The sequence below is a fragment of the Malaclemys terrapin genome, chromosome 16 (assembly GCF_027887155.1).
Source record: "Malaclemys terrapin pileata isolate rMalTer1 chromosome 16, rMalTer1.hap1, whole genome shotgun sequence".
NCBI lineage: Eukaryota > Metazoa > Chordata > Testudines > Emydidae > Malaclemys > Malaclemys terrapin.
The window spans coordinates 14,429,223-14,441,771 of record NC_071520.1 but is presented as its reverse complement, the minus strand read 5'-3'; the positions used below and the strand labels follow the sequence as shown (position 1 = coordinate 14,441,771).

Sequence of the window (12,549 nt, the reverse complement as noted above, 5' to 3'; positions counted from 1 at the left end):
GCCATCCATCCATGTCACTCATATTGTGAGTGATAGCAGCTCAGTGGGATCTGACAAATACCTGGCTTATGTGATACAAATGTACCCCTTTACTTCCCTGGCCCCAAAACTGTAGGAGAATCAGTGTTCAAATATCTCCTTTGACTGCCTGGCCCAGCAAGCTCAGGGGTCCATGATAAACGCTCTCCATGATGCAAATTCCTAGCTGTATACACGGTGCATGCTGCTGTCTGGGAAGGGTGGGACAGACCCCAGAGCTCCCCTCAGAGTATCTAGTCTCACATGGAACTGATTGGACACAAATTGTCTCCTCTGGCCTGTCAAGGCCCAAATTGTGCAGCACCCCGGAAGTAATACAGGCCTGACTGATTGCAGAGAATCCACATTGTCAGTAATGTTCTGATTTCACTTGAAAAGCACCTTGAATCTGAAGGCTCCCAAAGCATTTTAGCCATTTATAGAGCTGGTCAAACTGCACATAAAGTCACTGCCTTCCCCTCTGGCTGAATCACAGCAGCTGTCACACAGTGGGCAGCAGCACTAGTTTAATTCAGGCAGATTTCCACGTACAGCTGAAGCTGCTGGGAGGGCAGGTTGTGTGTGTAGGGAGCTGTCACCCAAGTTGGTATTTAATATCCTGCCCAATGCAACTCTTCCAATGAGGTCTTTTGTGTCCCTACTGACCAGAAGAAGCCAGGAGCTCTGTTTGCAGCCTATCCCACAGAACAGCCTGCAGTAGTGTTATGCCCCTCCCTCTATGGGCCAGATTTGGACACTTATTCCCGTGAGTGCTGAGCTGTTCTGCAAATACCCCATTGACTCCAGTGAGGCTTCTTGAAGAATGAGTAATGCTCAATGAGAAGAAAGGAGCCGGAATCTGCCCCATGCGAGGGCAGAGGTTCACTCAATACAGTCTTGGGGGAGAACAATCACAGCTTGGGTAATGATCCCTCTGTGACATCTCTCCTCCTCCCCTGGTCTCCATGATATTACACATCCCTTCTCATTAGCTTGTCTGAAACCCCAAAGCCAACCAGATCCTTACTAAAAAGAAAACCATATTAGCTGATAAAAGGTAAATTGATTTTATTGGAAGAGAAGGTGAATATTGCAATTAATACACAAGATGTAAAACGGACAGAAGAAGTTAAACTCTTCACAGTCACAGTGATAGTCAAATTTTTCTGATTTTATTAATATCATAACAAGGCTGCATCAGAGACTAAAGCAGGAAGGACATTTCCAGGAAATGCAGGGAGGTGAGAGCAGTGGGGACGTGGGAATAAAGACAGGTGTCATATGGATTGGTAAAATCCCCCACCTTAAACAGAAAGGAGTTTTGCTGGAAATCAGCATTATGGGAATGCTACAGGCAGATCCTGGCTCCCTTGGGGAACCCTCTAAAGACTGACACAGGAACCAGCGGAGCCCCCTGTTAAGAACACTCTGAGCTCTTCAGGGACTTCTCAAAGTTCTTCCCATCGTGTGTCACCTGGCAGGTGTAGGTCTCATGGGTCTTCCACTTTGATGCATCCAGAGACAGGTAACTGCTGGCCATGTACTTGTTGTCACTCTGTTTGGAGGGTTTGGTCGTCTCCACTCCAGTGGAGATCTGCTGGCCATCAGCTTTCCAGGTGACTTGGACTGCCCCTGGGTAAAAGCTGCCCAGCAGACACACCAGTGTGGCTTTGCTCTTTGTTTTTATCTCTTCAGAGGATGGAGGGAAGAGGTGCACTGTAGGAGATGCCTTTGGCTGACCTATAAGACAAGGAGATTCAATGTTAGAAAACCCAAATCCAGAGACTGCCATTGCAGAATGTAAGAAATTCCAGATCTCTGCAGTGTAACAAATCCAACCTCTCATATGCGTATGGGCAGGGTAATTATCTGAGATGTAAGATGTTCTTCTGGTTAAGGCACAGACTGGGAATCAGGACATTTGGAACCCAATCCTCGGTCTGTCATAGGCTTCCTTAGTGAACCTGGCCTAGTTAGTAACTCTCCCTATGCCTGTAAAAGGGAATAATATCACTTTACTCATCCTTTTTGTCCCTTGAATCATTGAAGGCTTGATCCCATATTCCTCCTGCACAGATATCTCCTACTGACTTCAAATAACACCTTGGGGCCGGCAAGGGGTACGGTGTTGGCGCTAAAGGAAAAAATCAGTCGGTGTGAAAGTGGGTAGAGAATTGCATTGCGATCTGTATGCACTGGACTTCTAGCAAGAACCAGTCACAAAGAAATGCTGCAGCTCATTCTGCATTATGCTGCAGTTTAGAAATCTAAAAGCAGCTTTCTAAGGATTTTGGACTAGGTTCTGGTATCTGTTTGTGTTATTTCTTAGGGGCTAAACTTCACGTAGAGTTTGTGGTTTGTGTGTGGTTAGGGCATCAGAAGCAAGGCTGGCTCCAGGGTTTTTGCCGCCCCAAGTAGGGGAAAAAAAAAAAAGAAAAAAAAAGCCGCGATCTCGATCGGCAGCTCCACTGTGCCGCTTTCTTCTTCGGCGGCAGGTCCTTCCCTCGGAGAGGGACCGAGGGACCCGCCGCCGAATTGTCGCCGAAGAGCCTGACGTGCCGCCCTTTCCCCTTGGCCGCCCCAAGCACCTGCTTGCTGGGCTGGTGCCTGGAAACGGCCCTGATCAGAAGCCTCTTCAGTGCCCAGAGAGAAATCCAGGGTAACCCACATTTTTCCTTATGGAACAAAGCTATAAAGTAGAATAACAAAGCAACCAAAATAATCCAAAGGATGGGACAGGGGATCTAGACACATTTTAGAGTGTTTCATATAAAGTACCATAAAATTCGATGGAGTTCTAAGTGAGAGACTTTTTTTTTTTTAAAACTATCCTATGGTGTTCTATAGCAGGAAGAAAGTCTCTATAGATTAAATTCTGCAAGTTGGGTCAATAAACCTATTAAGCAGTTATCATTGTCTCACATTCTGCAGGCCTTTCTACTAAGGCACCGCACTTTTGAATAAGACCTCAATGGGAAATAACCTCCTAACTTTTCCTGTGATATGCCAGCCTCTGAACGGCCTAGTTAACAAGTTAGTTTGTTGCTAAATCTTTTTCAGAAGCTCGTAATGTACAGACTCCTATATGGGACCAGTTCCAGCCAAAGGACTCCAGCCAGTATGTGTCTAAGTGCCTTGCTGGATCAGGGTCCAAGATGAGCAAAAGAGACATTGCAAAATATCACAGTATTGGTTGATGTCAGGGTGAGTACAGAGTAGAGTCCTCTGCGCCCACGTACGATGTGGTGCTATGTTACTGCATGGAGATATGGAGACAATTAGGACCTCCTGGCTTAAGAATGGACAGAAAAGTTTGGAGAATTTTAAACCCCCTAGTAAAAGGCAGCCATGAACGCCAAAAAGTTTTGTCGTTCAATTGGCAGTGTAGACAAAGCCTAAGTAAAGCCTGCTTGCAGCCGGAGAGTGCAGCTTCTAGGCAGCCATCCAGCCTTTCCAAACTGGCCAGCAACCTCGTTAGTGTGCTCCAGGCTTGAGAGAGGCAATTAGTGCAGCCTCTTCCAAGCCCTCTCCCAGCACAGTCTGCTCCAATCCCACCCCATTTATCTGTAGTCCTCCATATTTCAAAGGTGTTAGGTGTCCCTCAGCACCTGCAGAAAATCAGTTGAGTGGTATTTCTAAACTGAAATCCACAATAGCTACAGTCATCCAATGTACAATGGAACCGATCCTCCGGGTCAGGAGTAAGTCAGTCAGTGAAATTACACTCACTCAGTGTAAGGATAAATCAGTGTTCTGATATTTTTAAGATTACGTCAAACTCTTAACTCGCTCTAAATTAGCAATTCTACAAATTGGGCTGGTCAAAAATTACCCATCAAATCTCTTGTCAGTTAAAAATTGGGTTTTTATTTCAATGGACATCTTTGCAGAAAGTGTCTGATGTCAAAACATTTCTTGTTGGAAATGCAAAAACTCAAAACCAAAAGGTTTCTGCAGATATGTTTCCCCCCCCCCTGTTTTCAGTAATTATTTGGTTAATATGTTTTATTTTTGATTTTTTTTTTGCCAAAAGTCTACTAATTTTCTGCTAAGAATTTTGACAAAAAGAACATTTTTCATTTTTGTTGAAATTTTCCAGAAAATGAAACCCATTTAGTGACCAACTCTTACCGAAATTAATAGTCTTCAAACTACTCCGGAAGATCAGATTTCAAATCACAAAGGACAAATTATTTTTATCTCACATTAGATTTCAAGGGGTTGTATGTCTATTTTAAGGAGTTTTAGATGCATTTTGGTGGACATCTATTGAAAACAAAGGGACTATGTTGTTGTTCTACCTGGCTGAGAATCTGGTCCTTGGTTTCTTTCACATATTTGAAAAACCCAGTGCGAATAACTAAGAAATGTCTAGTCCATTAAAACAAAAAACAAGGTAGAAAATATTTTCTTTTAAGATGCTAACACCAGTTATTTAAAAATTGGGACCCAGCAGCAAAATCTGGGTAAGTTTCATGGGCAAATTCAGAAACCTGTTCATTGGGAAAAGATAAAAAAAATCTAGCATGGGACACCTACACCCTGTTCTGAGTATGGACGGGTTAAACATTGTTCTCAACACCATATGAAGGTCCGAGCATACAGAAAGAGGAGACCCAAGCCTGGATCATAGGCAGAAAAGGAGGAAAAAATCATGGAAAAATAAAAGTATTGGCATTGAGAAGGAAAGCAGGTAAGTAATTCAGTGACTTACCAAGGACGGTCAGCTGGGTTCCTCCACCGAAGACATACCACAGTGACACACGGCTGTACAAAAACCAGTCATGTTCAATGGCAGGGAGAGGTCACCACCACTGCACGTGTGGAGAAAATGGCCATGGAACAACTTCTGCTGGCTCTCCATGAGAGCGAATGTTCATCGTTTCTGGAGAAGCTCATAGTACAATTGATTGAATGAAGATCCATTGGGAGGTGAAGCAATGGAGTATTCCTGGGAGAGCTCATATAGGGCCAGATCCTGGTCCATGCATGCCCACCACATAAGAGAGCAGAAGGTCATCTTGTCATTAAGGCACTGGAGTGGGAGTCAGGAGACCGGGGTTCAAGTCCTGGCTATGCCACAGACTGACTTTGTGCCTTGGGCAAGTCACATACTCTCTGTGCCTCAATTCCCCATCTGTAAAATGGGGATAGTACTTCCCTATTTCACAGGGGTGCTGTAAGGATAAATTTCTTTATGGCTGTGAGATGCTCAGGTATGACAGTGATACAGGTCATAAACCTGCCTAGATAGACACAAAGGAACTGTGTGCTAGGCAGCTGCTACTGCACTGGGTTCCACTGTCCCTGTGCTCCCCCAACACACCCACGGTCTGTGGAACTGCAGGTACCTCCAGCATTGCCTGTGTGTGCTGCTGTGGATGGCTCCAGTGGAGCTCCATCTAGCACCATTGTGGGTGGTGGAGGGGACGCAGAGAGTGTTGAATTGGGGCTGCTAAGCTGTTGGTCCTTCCACTCCCAGCTGCCCCTCGTAGGTCCCCAGGAGGGAGGGGCTGGCAGATTTCTTTGGGATGCTGATAGTGAACACGCTGAGCCACGTTCAACCCTGGTGCAATTATAGTGACTTGTGGGAATTTTACCAGAGAAGAATTAGGCCCATTTGCTGCCAGTATTTAATGTATCCAATCGTGTATGTCATGTGGGCGATACCCCTGTTTCCAAAGCACGTGGGTGTAGCCAACACCTCTGGGAGCAATGGCATCTCTAAAGACATAGTGTAAAAACTCTCCTAACACCACACCAACAAGTGTCAGCAAAGAAACAGATCTGCCATGCTGGGGCTGCATGTGTGCATCCGGATAGTGCAGCCTTCCCTGCACCTGTCAGTGAGAAGCTACCACATCCCATGACACATGGTCCTGCCTTACCTGATCAGGATCTCCAGATAGTCCATAGGGCCAGGGGTCACTCTGAGCTATTGGGCACAGCACGTCCTGTGTTCATTTTTGGCTGAAGGATGCCGGGGGCTGGTGAAGTCTCCACGCTGGACATGTCCGAGGAACAAGTAAAGAATGCTCAAGATCCATGTGCCCTGAAACCGATCACCACCATCCTCTGCTGGGACCCTGTTAGTACCAATACAAGCAATGTTGGTACCAATATCCAGTATGCAGCAGAGATCAGCACTTTCCTGAAGGGAAATTAACGCAGTGCCACCAACGTTAGCCATTTGCTCTGTATTTCCCAGCTGTTCTCAGCAGTAAATCCCTGCGCTGTTTCCCTGGACTGAGCTGCCATGAGACTCACACCATTGCTGGGCTATTCCCTGCCCCTCACCTTAGGAGAGCAGCTCTGGGGCCTGCTGCCCAGCAGAGTGTGGGCGTGAGGTGCCCCTCTCACCAAGGGCAGGGCCAGTAAACATCTAGGCTGTGAGCTGTGTCCATGCTCAGCTGGTTTCTTCTGAATTAAACCAGGGCACTGGACCCTCCCTCTGACTGTAAATACCAACTCCCCTTAGTGCCTGGTGTGTGTCAGCTCAGCACGGCCAGGGGAGTGAATGGTACCAGCCTCATTTCCTCATTAATGGGCCATATTTGAAGCCAAGGTTCTTGTGCTGTGTTTAACAATTGATCTGGCAGTTGGTGAAGAAGCTCCTGTGAGTTCAGTGGTTCAGGCTCAGACCCTGTGAGAATTCCCTGGGAAGTGGAGGGGAGGCCTGAGCCGCTAGCAAATGGGCCCAAGTCCCATTGTCAGAAGTGACTTAAGCACTTAGGCCTGGAGTGTTAATGGTGTTTAAGCGTCTAAATGTACACATAGGCGCCTTGTGGGATTTTGAGAAGCACCTAGCTGCCAAACGCCCATTCATTTCAATGCCTTTTAAATCTGGCCCTTAGGCTCCTAAGTTCTATTGACTTTCAGTTGAACTTGGACTTTTAATGGAGTGAGTCATTTTTGAAGATACCCTAAATACTTCATGCAGTTTTTCAGTCCATTCATCAGTCTATTGCAATACACATGGGCAAGGGAACAGGCCCAATTAATAAACACTGAGCAAAGGAAGTTCATCTCTTGCCAGAGCCTTTTTGTCAATGAAATAGTGTTAAAAGTCAGCACACACGAATAGGTTCTGGCAGCCAAATCTTTATGGCATATGCTCACTCCGCCCCTCACCCACCCAACCACACACGCTCGGTCTGATCCCTTCACTCTCATCCTAGCATTGTAAGCTCCTGAAAACTTCTGAGAGCCATTGTCCCCTCTCTGCTCTGCCCACGCTTGGTGCTCCACAAATCATCATCTGGAAATCTTAGTCCCCAAAAGTACAGTCCTGTGAGTGTGTTGGGATGGCAGGACAGTAGGTCTGGGGATGTTAAAAATACTTAGTGTGAAGCTTAAAAAAACCCTCATTGTTGAAAACTTTTCCATAGTTCATCCTCCCTCTGCTCCCCTTTCCCCTTACTCCCTTCTGTAGGAGATGGCAGTGCATGACTGGCCATCCATCCATGTAACCCATATTGTGAGTGGTGGTAGCACGGTGCGATCTGACATATATGTGACACATATGATACAAATGAATCCCTTTACCTCCCTGGCCCCATGGCTATAGGAGAACCAGTGTTTATGGGTCTCCTTTGGCTGGCTGGCCCAGCACAGCTCAGGGGATCCATGATAAATACTCTCCGTGATGCAAATTCGCAGCTGTACACACTGTGTATGCTGCTGTCTCGGAAGGGTCGGACAGACCCCAGAGCCCCTCAGAGTATCCACTCTCACATGAACCTGATCCCCCAGCACAACTCATTGGTTTTTAATGGGACACAGACTATCTGCTCTGTCCTGTCAAGGCCCAAATTGTGCAGCATCCCAGAAGTAACACAGGCCTGAGTGATACCAGGGAATCCGGATGACCAGTAATGTTCTACTTTCACTTGGAAAGCATCTTGAATCTGAAGGCTCCCAAAGCACTTCCCCCTTGTGCACAGCTGGACAAACTGGACATAAGGGTCACTGGCTTCCCCTTTGGCTGAGACACAGCAGGTGTCATACAGTGGCCAGCAGCATTAGTTTAATTCAGGCAGATTTCCAGGTACAGCTGAAGCTGGTGGGAAGGCCGGTTGGGTGGGTTGAGAGCTGTCACCTAAGGTGGTGTTTGCAGGACATTAAAGGCCACTCTTCCAAAAAGGGGTTTGGGTCTCTACTGACCAGAAGTGGCCAGGAGCTCTGTTTACAGCCTATCCCAGGTAACTGCCATCAGCACTGTAGTGCTCCTTCCTCTATGGGCCAGATTTGGCCACTTACACCCCTGAATGCTGAGCTGTTCAGCCAATAGCCCATTGACTCCAGTGAGGCTTGTTGAAGAATGACTAATGCTCAGGGAGAAGGTGGTACCGGAATCTGCCCCATTTGCGGGCAGAGGTTGACTCAATACTAACTCACAGAGCGGACTGCTCTCTGCAGGGCTAGTGACCCAGCTGAGCATTAACCCAGACTAAAAAGAAAACCGTATTAGCTGATAAAAGGTACATTTATTTTATTGGAAGAGAAGGTGAATATTGCAATTAATACATGAGGTGTAAAAGGGACAGAAGAAGTTAAACTCTTCACAGTCACAGTGATAGTCAATTTTTTCTGATTTTATTAATATCATAACAAGGCTGCATCAGAGACTAAAGCAGGAAGGACATTTCCAGGGAATGCAGGGGGGGTGAGAGTGGTGGGGACGTGGGAATAAAGACAGGTGTCGAATGGATTGGTAAAATCCCCCACCTAAAACAGGAAGCACATTTGCTGGAAATCAGCATTATGAGAATGCTACAGACAGATCCTGGCTCCCTTGGGGAACCCCCTACAGACTTGACACGGGAACCAGCCAAGCCGTCTGGGGGTCAGTGTGTTAAGAACAGTCTGAGCTCTTCAGGGACTTCTCGATGTTCTTCCCATCGTGTGTCACCTGACAGGTGTAGGTCTCATGGGTCTTCCACTTTGATGCATCCAGTGACAGGTAACTGCTGGCCATGTACTTGTTGTCACTCTGTTTGGATGGCTTGGTCGTCTCCACTCCAGTGGAGATCTGCTGGCCATCAGCTTTCCAGGTGACTTGGACTGACCCTGGGTAAAAGCTGCCCAACAGACACACCAGTGTGGCTTTGCTCTTTGTTTTTATCTCTTCCGAGGATGGAGGGAAGAGGTGCACTGTAGGAGATGCCTTTGGCTGACCTATAAGACAAGGAAACTCAGTGTTAGAAAACCCCAAACCAGAGACTAGCAGTGCAGAACGTAAGAAATTCCAGATATCTACAGTGTAAGAAATCCAACCTCTCACAAGTGCCGCGGCAGGGTAATTATCTGAGATGTTCTCCTGGTTAAGGCACAGGACTGGGAATCTGGACACTTGGGGTCCATTCCTAGTTCTGCCACAGGCTTCCTCTGTGAACGTGAGGAAGTCACTTACCTCTCTGCCTATGAAAGGGGATGGCATCACTGAACTCACTGCACGCAGACTTTTTCTCAAGGTTTATGTGTTTTTACATATTTCTAAAGCGCTGTGAGAGACTTGGTGGAAGATGCTGGAGAAGTGCCAAGTATTATCAGTATTGTTTCCAAGCTCACCTTTTCATTCATTGTTGCTCAGATAAAGGGAAATACGACTTCTAAACAGCTAGCAACCTAGGCAGTTTGCACAGAATTCCTCCACATTAAGTGCCAGATTTTAATCCCCTTCATCACATTGAGTAGCACTTTCCTTCTCAAATGTGCCATTTAGTGCAGAGGAAGGGGCTACTCATTGAATTAACTCGGAAGATATTTCCGTGGAGAAAACTCTCTCTGTCTCCCTCCTCAAGAACAGACTATCTGCGAATGAGATGGTGAGAGCCATTCACAAAGAAAAACTCTAGGTCATTCGGCCTTGTGCCCATCTTAGAAATATAAAAACAGCAGATAAGTATCTTCCTAGGACTACGTTCTATTTATTATTTTAGGGATATTTCTTAGGGTCTAAGCTTAGAGTTTAATTTGTCTGTTCAGGCCTTGGGGGCTGTTTCACTAGAGGCACAGAGGAATCTGGGGGTAACCCCCATTTTTCCTAATGAAAAAAATGCTGTAACAGATAATTACAAAAAACCAGTAGGAGCCAAAGGATAGGAAGAAGAGCTACATGCATTAAATAGATTTTTTTTAATAGAAAGTAGTATAAAATTCTGTACAGTTTAGAGAGAGAGAGAGAGTTTGTTTTTGAACCATCCTATGGAATTCCGTAGCAGGGATAAATTCTCTATTCTGCCAAGTGGGTCAATAAACCCATTGTTGAATTATCATTGTCTATCTGGGTCTGTAGGTCTCTCTGCTAAGAGTCAGATCTTCTGATTAACACCTGGGTGACAAACAAGCTCCTACCACACCCTGGTTGCCTGGTCCTGTTGCTGAACAGTCTAGTTACCAAGCAAGCTTATTGCTGAAACGTTTTCAGCAGCTGTAAAGTACAGACTCATTTGTGGGACCAATCCCTGCTACAGGGCCCGATCCAGTGTGCGTCTGAGCACTTTGCTAGATTGGGGTTCAAGACAAGAGGAAAAGGGACCTTGCAAAATACCACAATGAGGGTTGATTTCATGGTGGGTGCAGAGTAGATTCCCCTGGGCCCCAGCCTGGTGCTGTGCTGTGTAACTGCAGGGAGACATTGAAGGCACGACCTGCTTAGGAAGGGCACAAAAGTTCAGGGAAATTTTAAATCCTTGGTAACGTTTATGCACCAGCCTTGTCGCGGGGGCCAGACTGGGATGCCCTTCCTCATGCCAGGTTGCACCTTACTCCACAGGCGGTTTGTCCCATTTCATTAGTGGGACTGTATGAAAAGCAACGTGCTATTTGGCATGAGTAGGGCTATCGCAGTCTGGGCCTTAATTATTTCACGCTTTATATAGGTCAAAGCAGCCAACAATGGTCTTGGAGCTAATATTGCCCTGACTTACTGAGCCCTGGCTAAGCCAGGTCCATCAGGTCCCCAAGGCTGGTCTGTAACTGAAGCTGGCTGGTCCAGCCACCATCCTGATCACTGAGCTTGGCAGACACAGAATCCAGCCTCTAGGAAGCCGTCCAGCCTTTCAGACTGGTCAGCAACCTCGTTAGTGTGCTCCACGCTTGAGGGACACAATTAGTGCAACCTCTTTAAAGCCCTCTTCCCCTGCAGGCTGCGCCAACCCCACTCTGTTTAAATGAGATCTTGCATATTTCAAAGGTTTTGGGTGGGGTTGGGTTGCATTTCTAAACTGAACTCCAGTGGTAGCTACAGTCGTCCATGGTACAATGGAACGGCTCCTCCGCGTCAGGAGAAAGTCAGTCAGTGCAATCAGACTCACTCAGTGACCGTGTAAATCAGTGCAGCCCATTGCTGGCAAGGAAGCTACGTGGATTTACACCATATGAGGAGCTGCCTTCTATTTTTAAAATGTTATCGGTCACTTGCCCACCTCTAACTGAGCAATGCTACAAATAGGGCTGGTGGAAAATGACCCATCAAAACTATTTTCAGTGGAAAGTTGGTTTTCAAGTGAATGAAAATTTTTGTGGCAAGTATCTTAGCTCTCATTGCTAAGCATTTTCTTCCAACGGCCCCCGACAAATCATATTTAAATCACCAGGGACCAATGACTTTAATAGAACATTAGATTTCCTGGGATTGGACACCTGTCTGTAGGCGCCTGGGGTGAGTTTTGGTGGAGCTCTATAGTGGACAATGGAGCCAGGGCAGTGTGCAGCACCTGAGACGCTGGCCCTGGGTTTCTTTCATACACTGACTAACACCCGGTGCTACTGAGAAATAGTTCATACCTTAAAAGAAAAAGAGGGAAAATCTTTTCCTTAAGGGGTTAGGACTAGGTCATCATAATTGGGAACCCAGTGGCATAATCTCAATAGGTTTCATGGGCAAATTCAAACTTCTCTTCATTAGGAAAAGAAAAGAAAACCCAACATGTGCCGTGTACACCTGCTATGACTATCCAGAGAGACTAAATGTTATTCCCAACACTGTGTGAAGGTCCATATATAAAGTGAGAGGAGTCCCGAGCCCAGCATGAAGACAAAGAAATCAGGAAAAAATCATGGAAAACGTACAATACAGGCAGGAGAAGGAAAGTTTGTGAGTAATTCAGTGACTTACCAAGGACGGTCAGCTGGGTTCCTCCACCGAAGACCCACCACAGTGACACAGGGCTGTACAAAAACCAGTCCCAGTCGATGGCAGGGAGAGGTCGCCACCTCTGCCCGCGTAGGGAAAAAGAGGTGCAGGGCAATTTCCACTGGCACCCCATGGGAGTGCAGGTTTATCCTTTCTGGAGAAACTCATTGTACAGTCGGAGGAATGAAGATCCACTGCGATGTGAAGCAATGAAGTATTCCTTTGGAAAACTCACAATAATGCCAAATCCTGGTCCCCACGCACAGCCCACATAAGAGCACGGAAGATGGTCTTGTAGTTAAGGCACTGATGTGGGAGTCAGGTGAGCGGGGTTCCTGCCACCGACTTTGTATCCTTGGGCAAGTCATGTCATCTCTGTGCCTCACTTCCCC

General features: G+C 46.5%; 2 gene segments (V, D, J or C); both read right to left on the bottom strand.

The window, feature by feature from the left end:
• Positions 1-1,071: 1,071 nt before the first annotated feature.
• On the bottom strand, positions 1,072-5,932 carry LOC128824853 (immunoglobulin lambda constant 1-like). The segment is given in 3 exon segments: positions 1,072-1,758; positions 4,733-4,815; positions 5,907-5,932. Coding segments are annotated over 3 exon segments (432 nt in total).
• A 2,552-nt stretch (positions 5,933-8,484) lies between these two features.
• Positions 8,485-12,290, bottom strand: LOC128824852 (immunoglobulin lambda constant 1-like). The segment is given in 2 exon segments: positions 8,485-9,195; positions 12,140-12,290. Coding segments are annotated over 2 exon segments (474 nt in total).
• Positions 12,291-12,549: the final 259 nt, after the last annotated feature.